This window comes from Dermacentor variabilis, chromosome 9 (genome assembly GCF_050947875.1).
Source record: "Dermacentor variabilis isolate Ectoservices chromosome 9, ASM5094787v1, whole genome shotgun sequence".
In the NCBI taxonomy this organism is placed as follows: domain Eukaryota; kingdom Metazoa; phylum Arthropoda; class Arachnida; order Ixodida; family Ixodidae; genus Dermacentor; species Dermacentor variabilis.
In genome coordinates, this window is record NC_134576.1 from 54,722,127 (window position 1) to 54,744,932 (window position 22,806).

At 48.2% G+C, this 22,806-nt stretch overlaps 1 protein-coding gene across 4 annotated transcripts in view; it reads right to left on the bottom strand.

The window, feature by feature from the left end:
• Nucleotides 1-22,806, bottom strand: part of LOC142592705 (uncharacterized) — a 56,621-nt gene that overhangs the window by 20,825 nt on the left and 12,990 nt on the right. The window contains exons 2-3 of one of the 4 annotated variants that reach the window (XM_075704287.1): nt 17,988-18,209; nt 7,197-7,361 (exon numbers count right to left, since the gene is read on the bottom strand). In XM_075704287.1, coding sequence (XP_075560402.1) covers nt 7,197-7,358 — 162 coding nt within the window. In that variant the 5' untranslated portion in view covers nt 7,359-7,361; nt 17,988-18,209. Of the gene's footprint in view, nt 1-7,196; nt 7,362-14,307; nt 14,764-17,987; nt 18,210-22,806 lie in introns of those variants that run through there. The other 3 variants (XM_075704288.1, XM_075704284.1, XM_075704286.1) reach the window with 3 other exon arrangements.

Below are 22,806 nucleotides of genomic sequence, written 5' to 3' on the forward strand. Positions count from 1 at the left end.
AGAACAGAAAGAAAAAGAAGAGCGTGAACGTAAAGAACAGAAAGAGCGAGAGCAACAAGAGCGTGACCGTCAACACGCTTTGGAAATGAAGCGTCTCGAGATAGAGATGGAACGCGCTCGTAATGGAAGTCAGGCACACGGTGCAGGAGAACGCGTATTGTTCAAAATGACTGACCTGATGCGGCCGTTTAAGCTTGGAGAGGACATTGGTTTGTTCCTGGTTAACTTTGAGCGAACGTGCGAGAAGCAGGGGTTCTCTCGGGAAACGTGGCCACAGCGCTTGCTCACTTTGTTACCCGGCGAGGCGGCCGACGTAGTCGCTCGCTTGGATAGAGAGGAGGCAGAGGATTTCGACAAAGTGAAATCGAGTCTGCTAAAAAAGTACAGGCTGTCAGCGGAGGCGTTCCGTCGGAAGTTTCGGGAAAATGAGAAAGGCAAAAGTGAGTCATATAAAGAGTTTGCGTACAGGCTTATGTCAAACATGCAGGAGTGGCTCAAAGAAGAGAAAGCGTTTGGTGACCACGATAAAGTTCTGCAGTGTTTCGGGCTAGAACAGTTTTATAGTCGGTTACCTGAGAACGTGCGGTACTGGGTCTTGGATAGGCCAGACGTTTGTACGGTGGCTAAAGCCGCTGAGCTAGCCGAGGAGTTTGTGACGCGTCGGGCTCGCGGAGCTAAGGACGGTCAAAAGGGTGAATTTGGCTCGAAGTTTGAGAGGCCGAAGTTCACACCCATGAGAGCAAAGGGGAACACACGTAGTGCGGATGCGAGTGAAAGCAGTGCGACCGAACCTAAGGAGACGGCGGCAGCCGAAGCCGAACGCAGAAAGCGGTTCGAGACGAGGCAAGCGCGCATTTGTTATACGTGCCAGAAGCCGGGTCACTTTTCGGCGCAGTGTCCGGAAACAAAACCAAAAGTTGTGTTTTTGTCAATATGCAGCACTGACGAGAACATGAAGCTTCTCGAGCCTTACATGCGAGACCTCCTCGTGAACGGGAAAGAGTGCCGAGTGCTTCGCGATTCCGCAGCTACAATGGATGTAGTTCACCCGTCTTACGTAGAACCCCATATGTTCACGGGCGAGTGCGCATGGATGAAGCAAGCCGTGGAAGCTCATAGCGTGTGTCTGCCTGTAGCAAAAGTGCTTATTGAAGGACCTTTCGGAGCTCTTGAGACGGAGGCCGCAGTGTCATCTATGCTGCCTCCCCAGTACCCGTACCTATTTTCGAACAGGTCCGATCACCTCCTGCGCGAGAAGGGGCTTTTGTTTGGTGAGGCTAGTGTTCAGGCCTTAACCAGTTCGAAGGTTCGGGAGCTCGCTGCAAAGGCGGTAGTTGCGGGGCCGACGTTATCGAACAATGAGAAAGGGTCAGAGGCGCAGCAAGCTGATATTCAGAGCACGCCCGAACTGAATAAACTTGAGTCTGTAACGTTAAAGGCACCAGATACCGGAGAGGAAAATCCCGATGCGGGAAAGTTAGAAGAGCTATCTGCAGATTTGCTCATCGCGCCTACGTCAGACGGACTTAATAGGTTGCTAAAAGTCAGCCGGTCGGCTTTGATAGCCGAGCAAAAGAAGGATGGCAGCCTAGAAAACGTGCGCTGCAATGTCAAGGAAGGTATCGCCAGGAAAAATGCGCGTTTTGTGGAAAGAGGTGGAGTCCTGTACCGGAAGTATCTAGACCGCAGGGGAGTGGAGTTCGATCAGCTGATCGTTCCTCAATGCTATCGTCAGGATCTGTTGCGCTTGTCGCATGGGGGTTCGTGGTCCGGGCACCTAGGAGTTAAGAAAACTAAGGACCGTCTCTTGCAAGAGTACTATTGGCCAGGGTGTTTTCGGGACGCAGACCATTTCGTGAGGACATGTGACACCTGTCAGCGGGTGGGCAAACCAGGGGACAAATCGAGGGCGCCGTTGAAGTTGGTACTTATCATTACGGAGCCTTTTAGACGGCTCGTTATTGATACAGTGGGACCTCTGCCGGTAACAGCCACGGGGTACAGACGCATTTTGACTGTGATATGCCCAGCGACAAAGTTCCCTGAAGCAGTGCCGCTTAAAGAACTCAGCTCAGTTGAGATAGTCAATGCACTACTGTCCATATTTGCACGAGTTGGTTTTCCTGCGGAAATCCAATCAGATCAGGGCACAGTGTTTACTAGCGCTTTGACGACAACTTTTCTCGAAAGGTTTGGGGTAAAGCTGTTACACAGCTCAGTGTACCACCCACAGTCGAATTCCGTTGAGAAGCTCCACTCCGTCATGAAGCGCGTGTTGAGAGCATTGTGTTTTGAACATCGAACTGACTGGGAGCTGTGTCTGCCTGGGGTGATGTTTGCATTAAGGACCGCGCCGCATGCAGCTACGGGGTTTTCGCCAGCTGAGCTGGTGTACGGTCGCTCGCTTCGGTCTCCGCTTCGCATGCTTCGAGAATCGTGGGAAGGCAGGGGCGACGACCCAGTCGTGGTGGAGTACCTGCTTAAGCTCCGCGAACGCTTAAGAAGGGCACAGGAGTTGTCAGGTGAAGCAATGAGAAAGGCCCAGCAGAGGGCCAAGGTTTATTATGATCGGACCACCAGGGCCCGTCGTTTTGAGGTGGGCGATGAGGTCATGATATTGCGCACATCGCTAAACAACAAACTAGACGTGCAGTGGGAGGGCCCAGCACGAATTGTTCAGAAACTGTCGGACGTTAACTACGTGGTGAGTCTGCCAGGAAAGCGGAAAGCACAGCAAGTTTACCACTGTAATCTGCTCAAACCCTATAAACAACGGGAAGCAGTGGTGTGCATGATGGTAAACGTTCCTGAAGAGCTTCCGGTCGAGCTTCCGGGACTAGGCTCAGTGACGAACAGGGAAGACACCGGTCAAGTCATTAGTGACCTTATCAGTAAAGCACCGCTGTCGCCTGAGCAGAAAACCGAACTACACCAGCTCTTACAAGAGTTTCAAGGTCTGTTCTCTGAGAGGCCTGGTAGGACTTCTGTACTTACTCATGATATAGAACTTACCTCCCCAGAGCCAGTACGATCCAAGGCGTATCGGGTGTCACCCCGCCAGAGCGATATTATGGAGGCTGAGGTAAAGAAAATGCTACAGCTCGGTGTTATTGAGGCAGGTGAGAGTGATTATACCTCCCCTTTGATTTTAGTTGAGGTACCGGGCAAGGAACCTCGTCCTTGCGTCGACTACCGCAGGCTTAATTCCATCACTAAGGATCAAATTTATCCGATCCCTAACATCGAGGAGCGCCTTGAGAAAGTTAGTAGCGCTCAGTTTATTTCCACGCTAGATCTTGTCAGGGGTTATTGGCAGGTTCCACTTACAGAAGAGGCTAGTAGGTATGCGGCGTTCATTTCACCAATGGGAACATTCCGTCCTAAAGTGTTGAGTTTTGCTTTGAAGAACGCGCCATACTTTTTTTCAAGCCTCATGGATAAAGTGTTGCGGGGACAGCAAGAATTCGCTTTACCGTATCTAGACGACGTAGCGATATTCTCCGCATCCTGGTCTGAGCATATGGCACACTTGCGGGCAGTGCTAACCCGCCTGCGCGAAGCGGGCTTGACAGTAAAGGCTCCTAAGTGCCAATTAGCACAGGCCGAGGTTGTCTACCTCGGTCACGTGATTGGTCAGGGTCGTCGCCGCCCCTCTGAAATAAAGGTGGCCGCTGTGCGAGACTTCCCGCAACCGCGCACGAAGACCGATATTCGGTCGTTCTTAGGTGTCGCCGGCTACTATCAGAGGTACATCCCCAGGTACTCTGATATCGCGGCTCCCCTGACGGATGCTCTAAGAAAAACAGAGCCTCAAACAGTCGTCTGGGACGAGACAAAGGAAAGAGCTTTTAGCGCCCTAAAGAGTGCCCTAACAAGCCAGCCTGTGCTACGATCGCCAGACTATACAAAAGGGTTCGTTGTTCAGTGCGATGCTAGTGAGCGAGGCATGGGCGTTGTACTGTGCCAACGGGAAAATGGAGAAGTAGAACACCCCGTCCTGTATGCTAGTCGTAAGCTGACCAGTCGTGAGCAGGCGTATAGCGCCACCGAGAAAGAGTGTGCATGTCTCGTGTGGGCCGTTCAGAAATTGTCATGCTATCTAGCCGGCTCGAGGTTTATCGTTGAGACGGATCACTGCCCTCTCCAATGGCTGCAGACCATCTCTCCCAAAAATGGCCGCCTCCTGCGCTGGAGCCTCGCTTTGCAACAATATTCCTTTGAGGTGCGTTACAAAAAGGGGAGTCTCAACGGTAACGCCGATGGCTTAAGTCGAAGCCCCTAACGTAGAAATCAGCCTCAAAATTGTTTGTTACTGATGTTTTTCTTCCTGAGGCAGGATTTTTAACATATTGCTTTTGTTTAGTGTTTCAAAGTGATGACATGCTTTCTAGTGTAATTTTCCAATTTGTGGACGCGTTCTAAGTGCTGCTAGACTACTGTAAGGAACTAGGCAGTGGTATAGAAGGGGAAAGAGCCTGGCAGGGCTTAGTGAGGGTTGTGCCGTGCTTGCTGACTGAGCGGTTGAGTTTCAGCGTAGTTCTAACGCTTGCCGGGAACGAGAACAAAAATGTGAACTCTCCCGAAGTCACTTTGCAGTGTCCTGTGCGAACCTGAACGAGAGAACGAGGCCTTCTCTGTGCGCTGCGCTCAAGAAACGTCGAGGGACGCCCGACTTCGGTTATGAGCATCATCGAGCGACATCCCTCCGGGCAGCGGATGCAGTCCCCTGTTCATCGGGATCTCCTTCCCCCGGCGGGGCGGTCTGTTACGATTCGCCTACGACGCGCGGTTTAGCCGGCGCGGCTGCAACAAAGCGGCAGACATTTTGGCCCGTTCGGCGTCGCCGCTACGCCTCCCCGCCAAGCGCGTCCAGGCATGTTCCGATGCCACGTGTCTTCATGTGCGTGTGTGAGTGTATGTGCATATTGGTGCCCACGCTTGTCGAAGCGCGGCAGCCGGAGAGAGGAGCTCCCAACTACTGTGAAGCGAGGGGGTCTGACAGGCGCCGACACGACAGTGTGAGCCACCTTCTCCTCCCCATTGTGCCCGACCGGCGGCGACACGACAGTGTGAGCCACCTTCTCCTCCCCATTGTGCCCGACCGGCGGCGACACGACAGTGTGAGCCACCTTCTCCTCCCCATTGTGCCCGACCGGCGGCGACACGACAGTGTGAGCCACCTTCTCCTCCCCATTGTGCCCGACCGGCGGCGACACGACAGTGTGAGCCACCTTCTCCTCCCCATTGTGCCCGACCGGCGGCGACACGACAGTGTGAGCCACCTTCTCCTCCCCATTGTGCCCGACCGGCGGCGACACGACAGTATGCGTCACCTTATCCCATTGTGCCCGAGCGGCACAGTCACGTGCTCGTCTATAGAGGGGTTCCTTCTTGCCCTCAACTGCGAGAGTATAAAAGCAGCTGCCCCCGGACGCCAAAGGAGGGCTCCGATTTCTTCGGTTGAGTAACGTGCACTCCCGTCTCTCTACTTCGGTCAACCTGACCGCCAACTCTTTGCGATGTTAGAATAAACAAGTTGTTTTGTTGTTACCAGTCGACTCATGCTTTGCCGGGACCTTCGGATGCTTCCAGTTGTACCCCAGGCCGCCAGGCCAACGCTACCCTTGGGGCTTGCGACCCAGGTGCAACAACGGGCGTCAGCGCCGAGTTCCCAACAACTCGCGCCAGCGGTGCGAGTACAACAGTGCCCTACGGCTTCGTCACCTCCTGCATAGCATTCCCTCTCTGCACAAGTGTATTTGGGCAGAGTTTGTTTTCCTTTCTTATCTTCTCCCCTTATGCGCAGGGCAGCAAGCTGTAGAGAAGCATACTTCAGGTAAATATGTTTCAGACCTATAAGTTTTTGCGTTAAATTGATGTTCCAGACCTCGAAAGCACACAACAAATAATGACAAGCCTCGGTCGTCTTCTGTGCAGAATATAGAATGATATAGACGACAACCGAACGAGGCGGAACGAGCGCAAAAACGTCACGAAGCTGCGCTCCCACGTGACCAGCTTCTGCATCATGACGTCACGACACATCCCGCGAAACGAATACATAAGTGACTTGTAGAAAAGCTATTCTAGTAAATTATTTACGGTGTTTTTAAGCTTGCCAGCTGTTCTTCTAGGAATTCGAAGTCTAGGATCTTCATTTAACGTTAAATAATGAGAAGTCTCAATTTTCCTGTCAGCACTCCTCTAAACGAATTCCTGGGCGCGCATCGTAAAACGTTAGAACAATGAGCAAAGCAAGCACTGACAGTTTCTTTTATGGCACGAATTGTCTTGCGCTGAACTTATCTTCATCTATGTGTTTACTCTGAATTGGAGCAACCGACAAAGTGTATTCCACCGGGGGAATAAAAAAATATGAAGAAGAGGAAGTCGAACGTCAGACAAGCAGTTGCTCCCTCATAAAGGAGCTGTCAGCACTGTATTTTTGGAGAGCATCAGTGGAACGAGAAATGTCGAAGCCAACGTTACGCCAAGCGGACTTCATCACACTTGACGAAGGTATTGTCCTTGGTGCCACGTTGGCTCCAGCAACATCGTTTGTACCACTGTTCATCGTTTAAAAAATTGGTCTTCTTTCTTGTTCCTGCAGGTTAATTCCTGCCTCGAGAAAGCGCCGTGCCGCCATGTTCCGAGTTATGTGTCACACGGCGAAGGCCATCTCACAGGTTCTTAAAAGAGCCCACACGGCTATCGTTCTCAAAAGTTGTGGCGTATGAATAATCTGCCGCCAGAGATTTAGACTTCGAATTTGAATGCTACATTTTATACAATTGCTTCTCGATAGATAGATAGATAGATAGATAGATAGATAGATAGATAGATAGATAGATAGATAGATAGATAGATAGATAGATAGATAGGTAGATAGATAGATAGATAGATAGATAGATAGATAGATAGATAGATAGATAGATAGATAGATAGATAGATAGATAGATAGATAGATAGATAGATAGATAGATAGATAGATAGATAGATAGATAGATAGATAGATAGATAGATAGATAGATAGATACGCTGGGTACGGTGAATAATTGTTTGTTTGTTTGTTTGCTTGCTTGCTTGTTTATTTGTTTGTTTGTTTGTTTGTTTTTTTTGTCGGAGAGACACAAGTGAGATGCGGCGCGAAGTAAGAAAACGCAAGAATCAAGAAGAGGCACGTCGGGGGCACGTACCCGTTCCACCTGTCGCGTGGAGATGAGTCCGTCGCAGGTGAGCACGGTGAACGTGTTGGGTCCCGAGCACCGGCACGGCATGGTCACGCTGTCCGGGGGGCAGCAGCGAGAGAAGGCGTTGCACATGGCGTAGAACATGGCCGCCGTCAGCATGGGTGCCATCGCCTGCGCGAGAAGAGTTACGTGCACTTGCGTCTGATTCCTAAGATTCCACGGAGGAATACAAAACAAGGGTTATTTAGAGTTGCCTGAACATTAACGAAATCGTCTATAACAGTGAAGCGCAATTACCTAAAACGAACGCTGCTGCATACAGGTTGCGTACAGTATGAAAGAAGCACGTGGGCGCATTATGTTGTTTTTGCTAGCTATGAAGTGTGCGCGCTTTTGTCAGCAAGGTGTGACGAAAGTGCCTGAAATTCTAAGAGCTTAGGTATATTAAAGCAAGAGAAGACTAAGATGAAAGGAAGAATATTTGGGCGAGAAATAAAACAAAAATAAAAAAAGTAAAAGTGGCGATAACCGGTGGCCTATTTCGCGCAACAGCGACGGTTGCCCCCTCTGAGTAACAGAAACAGATCTCGAAGGCTATGCGTTTGTGGGCTGCATGCGCCGGATATAATTGTGGAGCCAAAAGCACGTCACTCCCGCCACCTTTTGAACACAATTCATGGAGTATAACATGTTCATGGACGAAGGAGGAAAATCAAGGGCAAGGGGAAGGAATGTCAGGCGATTACGATACTAACTAATGCGAAATTTGAGCGCAGTTGTATACCTGTTTTCATTTCGCGATATAATGATGCAAACAATTTCGGATTGAAATCACCGTACCGAGTAGCAGTGGGCCAGTGCCGTCAGCACCTTCGCCTAGGGAGGGGCAGTATGGGAACGCTGGCATGATGAGCGGCATCGAAGCCAGCTGTGGAAGAAGATGAGCACGGACGCGCGAGCAGTGGCATGTGCGAGTTCGCGCTGTTACACCGGGGGGCGCAGACGCCCAACCCAGGAATGGGCGCTAGGTCACGTGACACTACACGTGGCCTAGCCGATCCAGTCATAGAACTGAACGAGGGTTCACGTAAGCGGAGAGAAATAATCAGGATTCATCGAATTCGCCTCGATGTCGCCTTTGCTCGACGCTATGCGCATCTCGTCGACCGTGAGAACAGCCCTAACTGTCAATGTCATTACGTGCCTAAGACGTTGTAGCATATACATTACGACTGCCCTGCTTACTAGCGGGAGCGACAGACGCTGACATCGGTTTTGGCAAGCGTAGGAAGGCAAACGTTTCCACAATTTATCTTCCTCGGCCCTTGGCGTGACCGCACGACAGCAAGATGAGCTGCGAGTTCTGCTGTAGTCGACGCACAGAACACTGGAATATAGACTCTACAGACTTTCTCAATACAGGTTGTGTAGTGTTATTATTGCATGCAAGCATCCCTTTCTCCTGTACTCATCATAATCATCATCATCTTTCGTCACTCTTTGTGTCCCATTTCTTCCTTTCCCTGTCCATAACCAGACCATAACAGCACAGTCAACACCTCCTAGATAGCAGGCCTGTGCACTCTGCTTTATAACATGATGCTACTTTGATCGATATTTCCACTGACAAGCCCAGCGTGACGAGAGAGGTGACGTCAAGATCACCACGGCTTACTCGGGAACGTCCCCGTTAGATTCTGTGGCAGCAGGGCAAGGTAACATGACGTCACGGATCGAAGTGTGCCAGCCTTGTGCTATCTATAGGGGGCAGCTCACTCAGTCCGACCTCTCTCTCTGCCTTTCCTATAATAAACTCTGTCGCTCTCTTTACATAAGCAACGCTCAATTTTGACATTCACTTGAACACCACTGTGCACTCATATCGCCTAGTGCCCCTGCAAATGGGCTATTTCTTTACAACCTGTGTTTTTGTTTCAGAAGCTTCGAGAGCGATGTCACAAGGAACTAGGACGTCACTAGCAACCGTAATGTTGTGCTTGTGTGTTCTCTTCCGTTGTCTCCGTCTTTATTTGTGGTCAATATGATATGCAGCATAAGAAGGGGGCGGGGGGGGGGCGATCGTCTATGTCAGCCCGTAGCTTCGTGGTGTAAAACTGCTGAGACGTCCACTTGTGTAAGAGAAGAGCGCCTGTGAAACGATGACAACACGGTGGCGATGGCGGCAGTATGACGAATGTGACGTAGCGAAAATAATATGACAGCAGCGCAACGATGACAACGGATGCACGAAGACGTCGTTGGGACGGCAGTGGAAGGACAATGACGGAGGAGGTGGTGACGGTGCGACGACGACCGTGTGACGACGGCAGGACGACGAAGAGAAGCGGGTGTTAAAACGAGCCATGGTGTCACACGCAACCTGGATGTTAGAAGGAACGGGACAGCGATATCCCGATACTTATAAATGCATGACGCAGTAAATTAGTTGCGTGCACAGACATTCAGAATACAAACTCATATGCACAAAATCCCAGATAACACTACAAATATCCTGCTCTAATCATCATCAACAGCAGCCTGTTTTATGTCCACTGCAGGACAAAGGCTTCTCTCTGCGATCTCCAATTAACCCTGTCCTGCGCCAACCGATTCCAACAAGCGCCCGCGCATTTCCTAACTTCATCGCTCTACCTAGTCTCCTGCCGTCCTCGACTGCACTTCCATTCTCTTGGTACCGATTCTGTAACCCTAATGGTGCAATGATTATCTAACCGGCGCATTACATGACCTGCCCAGCTCCATTTCTTTATCTTGATGTGATTAGAAGACCGTCTACACCCGTTTGCTCTCTGATCCAAACCGCTCTCTTTCTGTCTCATAACTTTATGCCTAGCAATCTTCGTTCCATCGCTCTTTGCGCGGTCCTTAACTTGTTCTCAAGCTTCTTTGTCAGTCTCCAAGTCTCTGCCCCATATGTCAGCACCGGTAAAATGCACTGATTGCACACCCTCCTTTTCAATGAAGATGGTAAGCTTCCCGTCAGGAGCTGACAATGTCTGCCGTATGCGATCCAACTCATTTTCATTCTTCTATGAATTTCCTTCTCATGATCAGGGTTCCCTGTGATTAATTGACCTAGGTAAACGTACTCCTTCACCCACTCTAGAGGCTGACTTGAACTATTGTATCCTCGCCCGGCTATTCATGATTACCTTTGTCTCGTGCATATTAATCTTCATCCCCACTCTTGCACTCTATCTCTTAAAGTTCTCAATCATTTGTTGTAACTCGTCTGCAGTATTGCTGAATAGAACAATGGTCATCAGCAAACCGATGGTTGCTGAGATATTCGCCGTCGATCCTTTCTCCTAAGCCTTCCCAGTTTAATAGCTTGAATGCTTCTTCCAAGCACGCAGGAAATAGCATTGCAGAGATTGTGTGTCCTTGTCTGACCCCTCCTGTAGCTTCCTGCTTTTCTTGTGCACAATTAATGTACCTGTGGAATATCTGTAGATATTTGCCAAGATATTTACGTAGGTGGTCTGTACTCGTTGATTACACAATGCCTCTACGACTTCTGGTATCTCTACTGAATCAAATGCCTTTTTAGTAATCTATGAAAGTCATATAGAGAGGCTGGATGTACTCTGCGGATTTCTCGATTACCTGAATAAGTTCATTGATATGATCCATCGTAGAGTATCCCTTCCTGAAGACAGCCTGTTCCCTTCGTTGGCTAAAGTGCAGTGTTGCCCTTATTCTATTGCAAATTATTTTGATGAATATTTTATATAATACTGGTCGTAAGCTAATGGGCCCATAATTTTTCAATTATTTAACGTCTCGCTTTTTGTGAATTAGTATAGATAACCGCCAGTTTGCATTCTTCCAATTTTCTGGGACCCTTGCAGCCAATAGACACTTCGTATAGAGATCCGCCAGTTTTCCAAGCATTATGTCTCCTCCATCTTTGATTAAATCAACTGTTATTCTATCTTCTCATGCCGCTCTTCCCCGTTTCATGTCTTGCAAGGCCCTTCTGACCTCGTCGCTAGTTATAGGAGAATTTTTTTTTATTTAATTAAATACCTGGAGAGGTTTGCGCCTCTATGGTGGCACCGGCTACCCCTTGTCACTTGGCAAAGGAAACAAATTTGCGTAAGAAGGGAGAATAGCGGCAAAATATGACACTCAGTAGAACACTGGACGAATAAAAAATATACAGTCCAACAGTACATGAATTGCAAAGTTTTGTACGTACGCATATATAAAGTCAGATATTTTGAACAGCCAAAACACACAATACATGTAATACACTGCAAGTACAGAACAGAATTATACATATTGCGTTAAATTGAGATCACCACATCAATCAATATTGAACCCAGAACAACATTTATGTTACTCATTTAGCGTAATATGATCATCTGAAACTTAATATTTTCCCACAATATTGGTGGACTCTAAAAGCTTTTTCAGAGCAAGAAGTCCTCTTTGGGCCATGGGCCAAGTATCTTTTCTAGGGTGAATGGTCTTCTGTCTAATATCAACAAATTTGCCTGCAGTACCCTTCTTTGTGGATCGTATTTCGAGCACTCGAGGAGATGATGAACATTTTCGTCTGGATGGCCACAAGAACACTGCGGACTAGAGACACGTTGTATCCTGTACAAGAAGTGTCTCATAAATGCAGTATCAAGACGCAGGCGGTGTACCAATGTTTCAAACTTTCTATTGTCTATTAGTTTTTCCGGCATTGATAGGTTTATACATGGGTCTACAAAGTATAACTCCGAGTTCTTAGTTTGCTGACCAAACCAGGTAGTTTTGCTGAGGCGACAGGAAATCTATCTGTGGAGAAGTTTCTGTATCCTGTTCATTACTGTTTCGAATAGAGGTATCCTGACTCATCTGGATATTGTACAGGTCAGTATAGAATTCTTCCACGTCTCTTACTATATATTTGAGATTGCTGATGATATCACCCTGCTTATCTTTCAGTGCATACATCTTGGTTCGTCCTATGCCAAGTTTTTTTCTCACTGATTTCAGGCTGCGTCCATTTTTTACGGCTTCTACAGTCTTTCTCACTTTATTGCTTCGTATATCACTTATTTTCGCCTTGTTAATCAGTTTTGACAGTGCTGCGAATTCTATCTTATCTCTTGAACACTTTCATTCGTTGTTGTTTCATTATGAGATCCTTTGTTACTTGGGAGAGATTGCCTACTGGTTGCCTTGGTGCCTTGCCTCCCACTTCAGTTGCTGCCTCTGAAGCCAGCATAGTTAAGGTTCCATTCATTAGCTCTATGTCATCATCATCTCTCTGTTCAAAGGCTGCATATTTGTTTGCAAGTACCAGCCTGAATTCGTCTGCTTTTACCCTTACTGCCTCTAGGCTGATCTGATTCTTCTTGACCAATTTCGCTCTTTCTCTCTTCAAATTGACGTGAATCCTAGCCCTCACTAACCTATGATCACTGCACTTTACCCTACCTATCACTTCTACATCTTGCACTATGCTGGGATCAGCAGAAACTATGAAGTCAATTTCATTTTTTGTTTCACCATTACGGCTTTTCCAGGTCCACTTTCTGTTGCTACGCTTCCCAAAAAGGTGCTCATTATTCGAAGCCTATTCGTTTCTGCGAATATGCGAAACCAGCACCTCTCCTCTAGCATTACTAGAATCGACGCCGTAGTTGCCAAATGCTTGTTCACCAGCCTGCTTTTTCCCCACTTTTGCATTGAAGTCGCCCATTACTACAGTATACTGTGTTTGCGCTTTTCTCATCACTAATTTAACACCATCATAAAACGGATGTACTTCCTCATCATCGTGACTGGATGTGTGAGCGTAGGCTTGTACTACCTTTAATTTATAGCTCTTATTAAGTTTGTTTACGACTACAGCTGCCCTCTCATTAATGCTGTAGAATTCGTCAACGTTACCCGCTATGTCCTTATGGATTAGGAATCCTGACCCGTATTGCTTATCTAGGAGGCCTCTATAGCAGAGAATATGTCCGTTATCCAGCAATGTATAAGCCTCACCAGTTCTAACCTCACTAAGGCCGATGATACCCCAACAATGTCGGATAGTTTCTCAAAGAGTCTTGCTAAGCTAGCCTCACTCGGGAGGGTTTGGGTGTTAAACGTTGCAAGGGTCAGTTTTCATTTGCAGCCTGTCCGGACCCAGAGATCCTTAGCACCCTCTGCCACGTTACAGGTCTGACCGCCGCCTTGGTCAGGTGTTCCGCAGCTGCTGGGGGTTGAGGGCCAATGGGTAATTGAGTGAGTCATTTGGGCGGGAGTTGCCGAATACTGCACCAGGGAGCCCAATTCTTGTTCTGGTGAGGCTGCATATGAGTGTCTTGTTGAGGTTTAGTGGGCCTTCCTAATTTGGTTGTACGTGGATTAGTATAGCCCCACTCGCTCTCGGCATCTTTTGCCGGTGACAGGCGTCACTACAAGCCTGCAGATGTTGTGCACTGGAGGAGGTGGATTTCAAGCTCACTATCGTCAGAAAAAGAAAACCCTTATAGAGGGATTCGAACTTCCAACTATGGCAACCAAGCATTGGACATAGCTTAGTCAAATAACGTCAGACCGTGCGGGAGGATCCGAACACCTTTTATCTAAGGTAACATTGTGGTAACAAAAGCGTGATAACTTCGAAAGTTTCCGTCATGCTCACTGGCTAAGTAGGATGGTGAATGCTTGCAGGCTTGCGAAAAAAAGAACGCTACCTAATGTAATCACCACATAGAGACAAACTACGTGAATTAACTGCAGCGGGTTTCACTGCAAGCATTCTTCCGCGTACTCGAAATTTACGCGGATTCTGAAAGCCAGCAGTAACTTTTAAGAAAGGGACGATCACAGGTAAGACTCGGGTATTCACGAAGGATTTATTATGCTAGCATTTTTTCATACGAGGAAGTGTCGGCCGATCGCGTTGGTGGACATATCGAAGGCGGCCGATCAGTGGCAAACAACCCTTTGTGAATTTGTTCCCTGCTGTTCTTAGGCCCTTTTCGTTTCAGCCACGTCTTCCTAAACGAGCATTACAATCCCTATTCGCACCTCGAGCGAAACTAGTAAAAAAAAAATATTTTCGCTTTTTTCGCGCGCTTAATAAGGAAACGACACAAACCTTAACTTGGTACCAGCGATGCAGATGAGACGCCATATCGACGCGACTGTCGCAGGAAGCACGTCGCAACGTACACAGGCGAGGCCACAACGCCTAAAATGGACGCATCTTGAAGGCACGCGAGAGATAACCCGATGAGCGCTACAGAGACGAGTGTGAATGTGTTCACGCGTCAGACGACCCCCCGTCGAGAACAAACATCCACTACTCACTCTCCCGAAACCGAAGGCGAGTACATAATCCCCGCGAACTGCACGGCCGACGACGCCTCCGTGGCGACGGTGACGAGGGGACTTTTCGAGAGCCGTCGAACGATCGCGCGAGCCAAGGTTAAAGCAGGGGCGGCGGCGGACGAGGCTGGCTGCAGAGCCCCGGTGGCTGGGCCGCCACAGCTTCCTCGTCGATTCAGCCGCGCACAGTGCGGGCAACACACACAGACACACATGCCGTAGACGGCGACGCTGAACAAACACGGAGTCGCGCGAGGCTCGGGTATCCCAGCGACTTCAACGTGGGGACCAGCTGGAAAGCAGACGACGCGCGGGCACCCACAGCGAAGCAGAAGGCATATAGGAACGTCACTGTGTTGTGTGATATTGCTGCTGTTCGCACTGTAGCTTTCAGATCTTTCTATAAAATGTTGTGGCTGTGTTCTCAATCATACGTACGTGATATCGTCTTTGTGTATGGGTAAATTACTTTGTCTGACCTTCCTCCTTCAAAACTCTGCGCAAAAATATACAAAACAATAAATATCGTATGTACGTGATATCGTCTTTGTGTGTTCGTAAATTAGTTTGTCTGGCTTTCCTCCTACAAAACTGTGCGCAAGAATATACAAAAGAATAAATATAGTTTTACCGCGTGTTAAACAGACACTAATACTGAGTAGCCGGCACTGCATTTTGCGCGACAATATATTCTACTATCACGTCAATAAAAAAAAATAGAGAGAGAAAGCACTTGCACACGTATACGTGAAAAAAGCAAGAAGGTGTATGGAATTTAATTTAATTTAAAATTACATTAAAGCGGTTTTACATCCCAATGCAACCCACTGGTTATGAGAAACGGCCTAACTTCAACTGGGAAGTCGGCGGATTGGCTTAGACCAACGCTGTGTGCCCAATATCACGGTATGTGACCGTCTTTGGGCTTCACTCGTATTGGAATGCGGTCGCTGTAACTGGAAAATGCTGCCGCGACCAAGAATAATGCGTTTTTCTTCAATCACATATTAATCGAATGGAAGCTTTTGTGCCTCCAATTGGCAGCGGTTACTATCCGTGGCCCTCCTAAGTTAGTGAAAAAAGAAACGCGCCGTTCGACAACATACGCGCACAAATACGTGTGCATACAAAAAAGTCTGTCAACACAGCGTGAGCTGCCCGTGGCGTTGTGTTCTGCAGGCAAATACCAAGTGACACGGCGTCGTTCGACTAGCAATGCATGCGAGGACGTAATTTGATAGGCTAAGAGCCATCTCAAGCGCAATTGCAGCACGTGAGCGCACTGATGCCATCGCGACAACGTACGTTCATCAACAAAGTATTGTAGTACGTGTTCTTTTTTTTTACCCGAAGTGCGCAAGTCACACGTGTAAGCCAATAAGTTATAACTAATAATACATTGATGCATACCGCATACGACGAGAACGGAGCCATTGTCCCACAATGGAGGATAAACCTGCCGGTGGAGTAGCAAGTGGTATCGGGGGTACTTCAGCGATAGTGAGGAGTTAGATAGACATCAGGGTCTGTATTCACCTTTAGGTCTCTCGCTGAAATAGTTACCAAAAGCTTTGTCAGTTAAGCCCTGTAGAATAACAACGAAAAACACACACACACACACACACACACACACACACACACACACACACACACACACACACACACACACACACACACACACACACACAGAGAGAGAGAGAGAGAGAGAGAGAGAGAGAGAGAGAGAGAAGCTATTTATTAGAAAACCAGGGCCCGCTTGCACAAAACTCTTTAATCCGGTCTTATTCTGATATTCAGGCTCATTCGAATCTTATTGGAGGCTTAATCTTCCCTAGCCGATAACTCGCTTGCACGAAAGAGACTAGACGGAAACAAGACACCAAATTAAGATTGAAATGAGACCGGAATCTAGACTGCTTCAAGCTGGCTTATCCAAAACTTATTAAGTATTTTCCAACATGGCTGCCCTGCGGTTGGCCCGCCTCGAGATGCTCTCCGAGCACTTGCTGCACCGCGAACGTGTGTTTCGCGGCAGGACAAATCCGCTGGACGCCTTCAGCGAGGAGGAGCTGCAGCGGCGCGTACGCTTCGGGCGGGACGGCATAGTATTTTTTGTCGAGTTCCTTCGCTCCGAGATCGAGCACCCGACGTGTCGGAGTGGTGCTTTGAGCGCCGAGCTGCAGGTGATGCTGGCACTGAAATTTTTTGCCTCCGGATGCTTCTTGATTACTGCCGGAGATGTGATCGGCGCCCACGAATCGACCGCAGGCCGCACGGTACGCCGGGTTGCCTCATCAGGTAAGCCTCTCTCCAACCATTTATTTTCTACTGCCTGTTTTAGTAGACAGCTTTAGTCCTGCGTCATAACGATAAATACGCCGCACGCAAGTGCTTTGCGGAACGTAGGAGCTAGAGATAGAGTAGTAGTAGTAGTAGTAGATAGAGTAGTAGGAGATCGAGAGAAGACATAAATATGAAATGCGATAAAGGACCTGATACTAATATTTACAGGTCAGATGGCGGGTAAATTTAGGCTTTTCTATATTAAATGTTGAATCTTCATGAAGAAAAAAAAGAATACGAAAAGTAAGGCATGCTTTACCATGGTCGTGAGTCAAACTATCAATTGCTTGCTACGGTATATGTATTACAGGCGTTCAGCGGACGAATCTTCCCAAAATGAAAACGTATATACAAGGAAACTTGGGACATGCTCGTTCCCAGCGGGCACTTCGGATGCTTACGCGTCATAATTTCTTTTTCTCTACGTGCGATTCAGGTCTGGCGACAATTTCGGGCGAGCCACGCAAATCCTTCGGCTGCTCACCGAGCTGGTAGTGGTGGTTTTACGTGTGAGGCGTGGAAAAGAAGTCGTTCACCGAAACGAGTCATCAGTATTTGCGCGAAAGCATATTTGAAGACGCGACACCTTGGCCGGCCCATATTCACAATAAAGCTGTTAGCCTAGGATCGTTATAAAGAGAAAATGTCCGCCGATCCTAATCCTAATCGAAGGCGGCCAGCCAATGGCAAGGGAGCACTTCCGAAAGAAAAGCGAAAAAAAATCAGTGCCCTTCTACTCTGTGAAGAAGGATTACCAGCGAAACTCTGTAGTGGGCCCCTTAGTGGCGAACTGCACCTCCGCCGCGGGTCGGCCCGGCATTGCCCTATCTGCGGGACCGGCCCACGTATGGGGAGTTCTTTGCTCACCACGCCAACGACACGAAAATTTCCTTGGATGGCAGAGGTATACAGTTTCGCTGTAAAAAAAAAAAGTAAAAAAAAAAACTCCGAAGAGAGGTGGGTTTGCGGATGGCCTCAGCAGGACAGCGTTACGTCACGTGAGCGAGAAAGCTGCGGGGCTTTCTAGGTCCGTGTATAGTACGAGCTCGGGCAAGCTAAGGGCGACCGTTCTATACCTGACTTTGTAAGAAATGCAGGTCTACGTACCTAAAGTCGCGTCGTGGACACGCCGTCAGATTACTCCTTCCAGAAGGTAGCCTAAATCTGGAGCACGATGACGCCAGGGATGATAACTCCGCTTTGTGGTGCGAGCTGCGCGTCTGCACCGTGCGCCACTGAGTCGGTCAACGCGGCCACTGCGCTGGACTGCAGAGCGCCTCTTCGCGCGGACCATGCACGTCGTCTGTGTGCGCGTGCGACTGTTTAACCCTGAATGGCGAGAGAAAAAAAAAAATTGAGAGCGTTGGCGTTTGTCGCGTCCGCGACCGTTCGCAAGGTTGTTCGAATTCAACGGCGGTTCTTTTAGTTTTTTTTTTTTTTACGCTTATTCTGCGCGCGCCCTGTTCGCGCTTTTGTATGACTCGACACGGTACGCTGCTATTTCCAGATCCGTACAGTTGTGTATACTATACGCGATATTTTTTTATATATATGCATTTTTTCCGCCATTTCTACGCTCGCACGTGACCCGGTGTATTCTCGGGTTTCGGAAGTGAGAACATCGCGTGCCGGCAAAGTGGCGCAGACGGTGCCCAGAGACATTCCAACTGAACAAAAAAAAAAAAAAAAAAGTAAGAGGAAGCGTCACCAACCACAATAATGACGACAAAAATGCGGAGCTAGCGAACGAAACAAACTTACCGAGAGGCGAACATCCGTCAAATTCGGAACCAATCGCTCATTTCGAAGCCTCGGCCAAATAAACACACAAAGCGCACCACTCCGGACTTTCCGCGAATAGCACGCCATCGAGATGTACTACAATGAAACCCTTTTATAAAGGCCTATTAAGCGGCCTTTACTCGAGAACTGCGTGTTGTTACAAAAAAGAAAGGAAGAAGAAGAAATGAAAATAACGTTATACCTGCGGTGTCTGTTTCCCGCACTGAGCCCACCGTTCGAGCGTATAATGCCGTGCCCGCGGGTGTCATTGTGTCCGTCGCGAATTTGGGCCGTTCCGAATGCGCTTCATTGTGCGCGGAGAAAGCTCGGCCGGACTATCACTGCGCGTAATTTGAGACTCTAAACAGGGGCGACGAACTCTCTTCTATGGGGCCGTTCCGGTGCTCCCATGTGCCGACGACCTTTCGTGTGTCCGCGACGTTCAGGTTGCTCCATGAAACCGAGAGAGAGCGGATTCTTGGCCCGATTCCCTATCTACTGTCGGCATATATTCAAACGCGTGTGCTGTTGGGAAATGACTGCAACGCGTCCAACTTAGTTTCCAAGATCGCCTCCATATAAAACCAACATTCTGGTCTACACCGTGCTCGGAAACCAGCTGCGGACTGCTTGCACATCGGAGTCCCATGTAATTGCGTGCAGCCGACGTCCTGACAACATTTATCCTGTTCGCGTTGGAGCTTATGCTGACGGAAAGCGCACAAGCAAGTTTGTTACGTGAATCCTGCTTTCCACGTCACTCCCTGATTTGTGCTTTTATATATATAGATATATACATTTTCCTTATACTACCATTCTAAGTCGACAGCATCACCAATATGCGCCTGGCGTTAAGAACGTGCTTTTGACCTTCCCGCAGGCCGCACGCATCTACCAGATAATTTAAGAATTTACTGTGTATGATTACGCATACGCTGTGCAGCTACGATGTGCTTTGTGTGGTATTGTCATTTCAGAGTTGTGTGATTATTCAAAATTCTTAGTACAAATGGAATTGTCCTTACTGTTTGATACGTATCACTATTACTCAATAAAGGAACGACCAAAAGGTGTCACATCCGTAACTTCACTGCAGATGTTACAGTATGACGTCTTGTGTCAGTCTTTCGCTTTTTCTGGCAGTGTTATTTACTTTCGTTGGCTGCCTTTCGTCGAGCCTACATCACAGCACTTATTTCTCCTGTCATACCATGCTCGCTTGATTTTATTGGCTGACTTCGTTTGATGTGTGATATGAAAAAATACGTTCATCATAAATCGGGCTGTCATTTTTCAATGTCTTCTGCTCGGTCAAAGGACGAGTCGAAACCTAGATAAGATTACTTCTCTTGCAGCGCGAACTAGGTCACCGCGTCGGACAGCCTGGGGGACCTTCAGACTACTAGCAGTCTTTAGGGACGTTCTCCTCACTTTTAATGAGATCATCAAGCATTATCAGTTGGCCAGGAGGGTCTTCCCCCGGCCTCATGAGAAGCTCGCTAGAGCACAGGCATCTACCTTCCGCATGCTTCATACCAGGTCATACCCTAGTCCTTATTCCCACAGCCAGTTCATCGAAGGCCTTGATTCAACATGCCCAGATTGTGGCGCCGCTTGCGCGTTAGATGACATGATCTGACAGTGCCCCTCATTACAGGGTCCTCAGCACACGACCGAAGAGGAATGGAGCTCCATGCTCAGGAGCTCAGACCTTCTACATCAACTCAGGGCCGTCCAGAGGGCCCGCGACGCGGCGCTGAGGCTTGGCCAACACGTCCCGACATGGGAGCGGCCCGCTGCTCTACCCCCTTGAGCGGTAGCATTTCCTCAGGACCTAAATAAAATTCTCCGTGTGCCTGTCCTGCAGCTTTTAAAGCGAAAGCTTTACTGGCCGCGAATTTGCGATTTCGCCGTGGCGGTGCTCTGAGGAGGCACATGAAGTCACAACGCGCGCCTCGCCGCAGATATTTCTCTCTCTCTCTCTCCCTCTCCCTAGTTACTACTGCGCACGCGCCACTAGTAGCACCTAGCCACAGGTGTTCCGCTTAGTAACTGGAAACGTTGGTTGCGCTTTTTAGACAATCACAAGGAAGGGAGACAGGACAGACAGGACAGGATGCGCCTGTCTCCCTTCCTTGTGATTGTCTAAAAAGCGCAACCAACGTTTCCACTTACAATGAACCAACTTGCCCAACAACGCATTCTGCTAAGTTCCGCTTAGTGTTGCGCCGCTGCGCAGCGCCGCGCCTTTCCGCCGCCGCCGTTTAGTATGACGGCACACCGCGTTCCTTGTCGTAGCGCTCGCATCCACTCGCCTCCGCCAGTTGCGTCGCATGCCTGATAACATGTCGGAGGATTGAAAAGGAGAGCTCGCGTGCGCCGCAACCACAGTTCAGGCGGCAATTTGGACGGCGACAATTCTGATAAGCAGGAGGAGGCCTGGAATCGACATCGGTACGAGATGAAGAGGAAGCGAATCCCCCAGGAAACAGACGAACAGAGAGCCGAACGACTGGCTAAACGCCGCAACATAGCTAGACAACCAGACTAACCTGTAATTGCAATCAAGATTAACCAAGGCTAACCGTGCCTTAGCTTTCGCTACGTATATCCTGGCATAGCCGAGGTAAGCCACTGCCAATATTTTACTTTAGGTTGTTTACTTCCTGCACTCAAGTACGTTCGATTTTGAATTTGAATAATCATGGCATCGACATGAACGCTTCGGCATTCTCGCATTATGTTTGCGACACCTAACCAGCTGCAGCCACAGGAGTCGATATGGCTGCGCTCTTTACCATGTGGTTTATAACAGTGGTATTTGCGAACTCACTTTATTACCTTAGTTCTGGGATGTCTTTTTTTTTTTTTTTTGAAAGCCAGGGGCGTAGCATTTCTGCCTGTAAGACTCACTTCCTCACGGAGGTTCATACGCATACATAGCCAGCCTCATTGTCATATTCAATATGGCGATGTCGCTTGAGACCCACACACAACTACGGATGCACATAAGCTATAAAGGACACAGAAAAAAGCACTTAGGTTAATTTATTATGTCTGTACGGTAGAGAAGTATCACTATCTGATCTACATTAACGTCGGGTCTCCCAGCACTGCAGGAACGCCGTCTCATGGTGCTTTACACTATAGTAAACGGCCAAAATAACATATGTTTTAGTAACTAACAGTTTAACATGTCTAGAAATGCTCATTCAAGACACAAATATGCCCTTATTATACCGCAGGCTATATATAGCAAATGCTTACCGGTTTTAATTTTTGTTTGCCCACAAGTATAGAAGACTGGAACATGCTTTCAAAACAAATCACAATCAAGCACTCGGTCGACTGCTTCCTATCCGCTGTTGCTTGTCATTTACGAGCGAAGCGTGTGGTTTCTTTCATAGCCATTGTAATCTAAGCGCTATTTTTTTTTCAAATCGTCTACTAGGGATCACACCTTGTTACGTAACCTTCTTGCTTGTTTTATTGCATCTGTGTCATTCAATAACCGGCGCTATCGTTCTGGGGAGTTGCGTTTGTCTGGTAAATAAGCAGAATTTTTAGCTATGTGTGAATTTTCTTTAGACAATATTTGGCTTTGTGAAAGTAGCTTGCGGTATTGTTAAATAAATAAATAAATAAATAAATAAATAAACACTCTCCTGCCCCAAGCGTAAATAATTGATCCAGCTATATACAAATGTAATATAGCGTACATTTCGACCATGTCAACATACGTGTCCTTCATGGGTATAGCCTTGAATTCACGGCTCTTCTTTCTTGATGCGCTAGTGTTAGTCATACGTAAAAGGATGTTTTGCTCGTATCGCTGTTTGCACGTACAACACTCACCCCATGAAACGGACGCGGCAGTTCGTTCGTGTGGCCTTGGTTATCGGACTAGATTGACGTGTTCGGAAAACTGCGCACACATATATATGTAGTGTCTGCTTTTAGGTTAATGCCGGGAGTGTAGTAGACCGTGCGCTATTGGGCGTGCTAATCGCGTCTTCAACTGAGCGGGTCTTTCACGAACTCGCGACACGTGCGCTTTGTGTGGGCTTCGCACTGCCGCTCAATGTAACCGAGGTCGCGCGCTAGACATATCATGTTTCGTGTCGTCTAATAGTGTACGCACGCA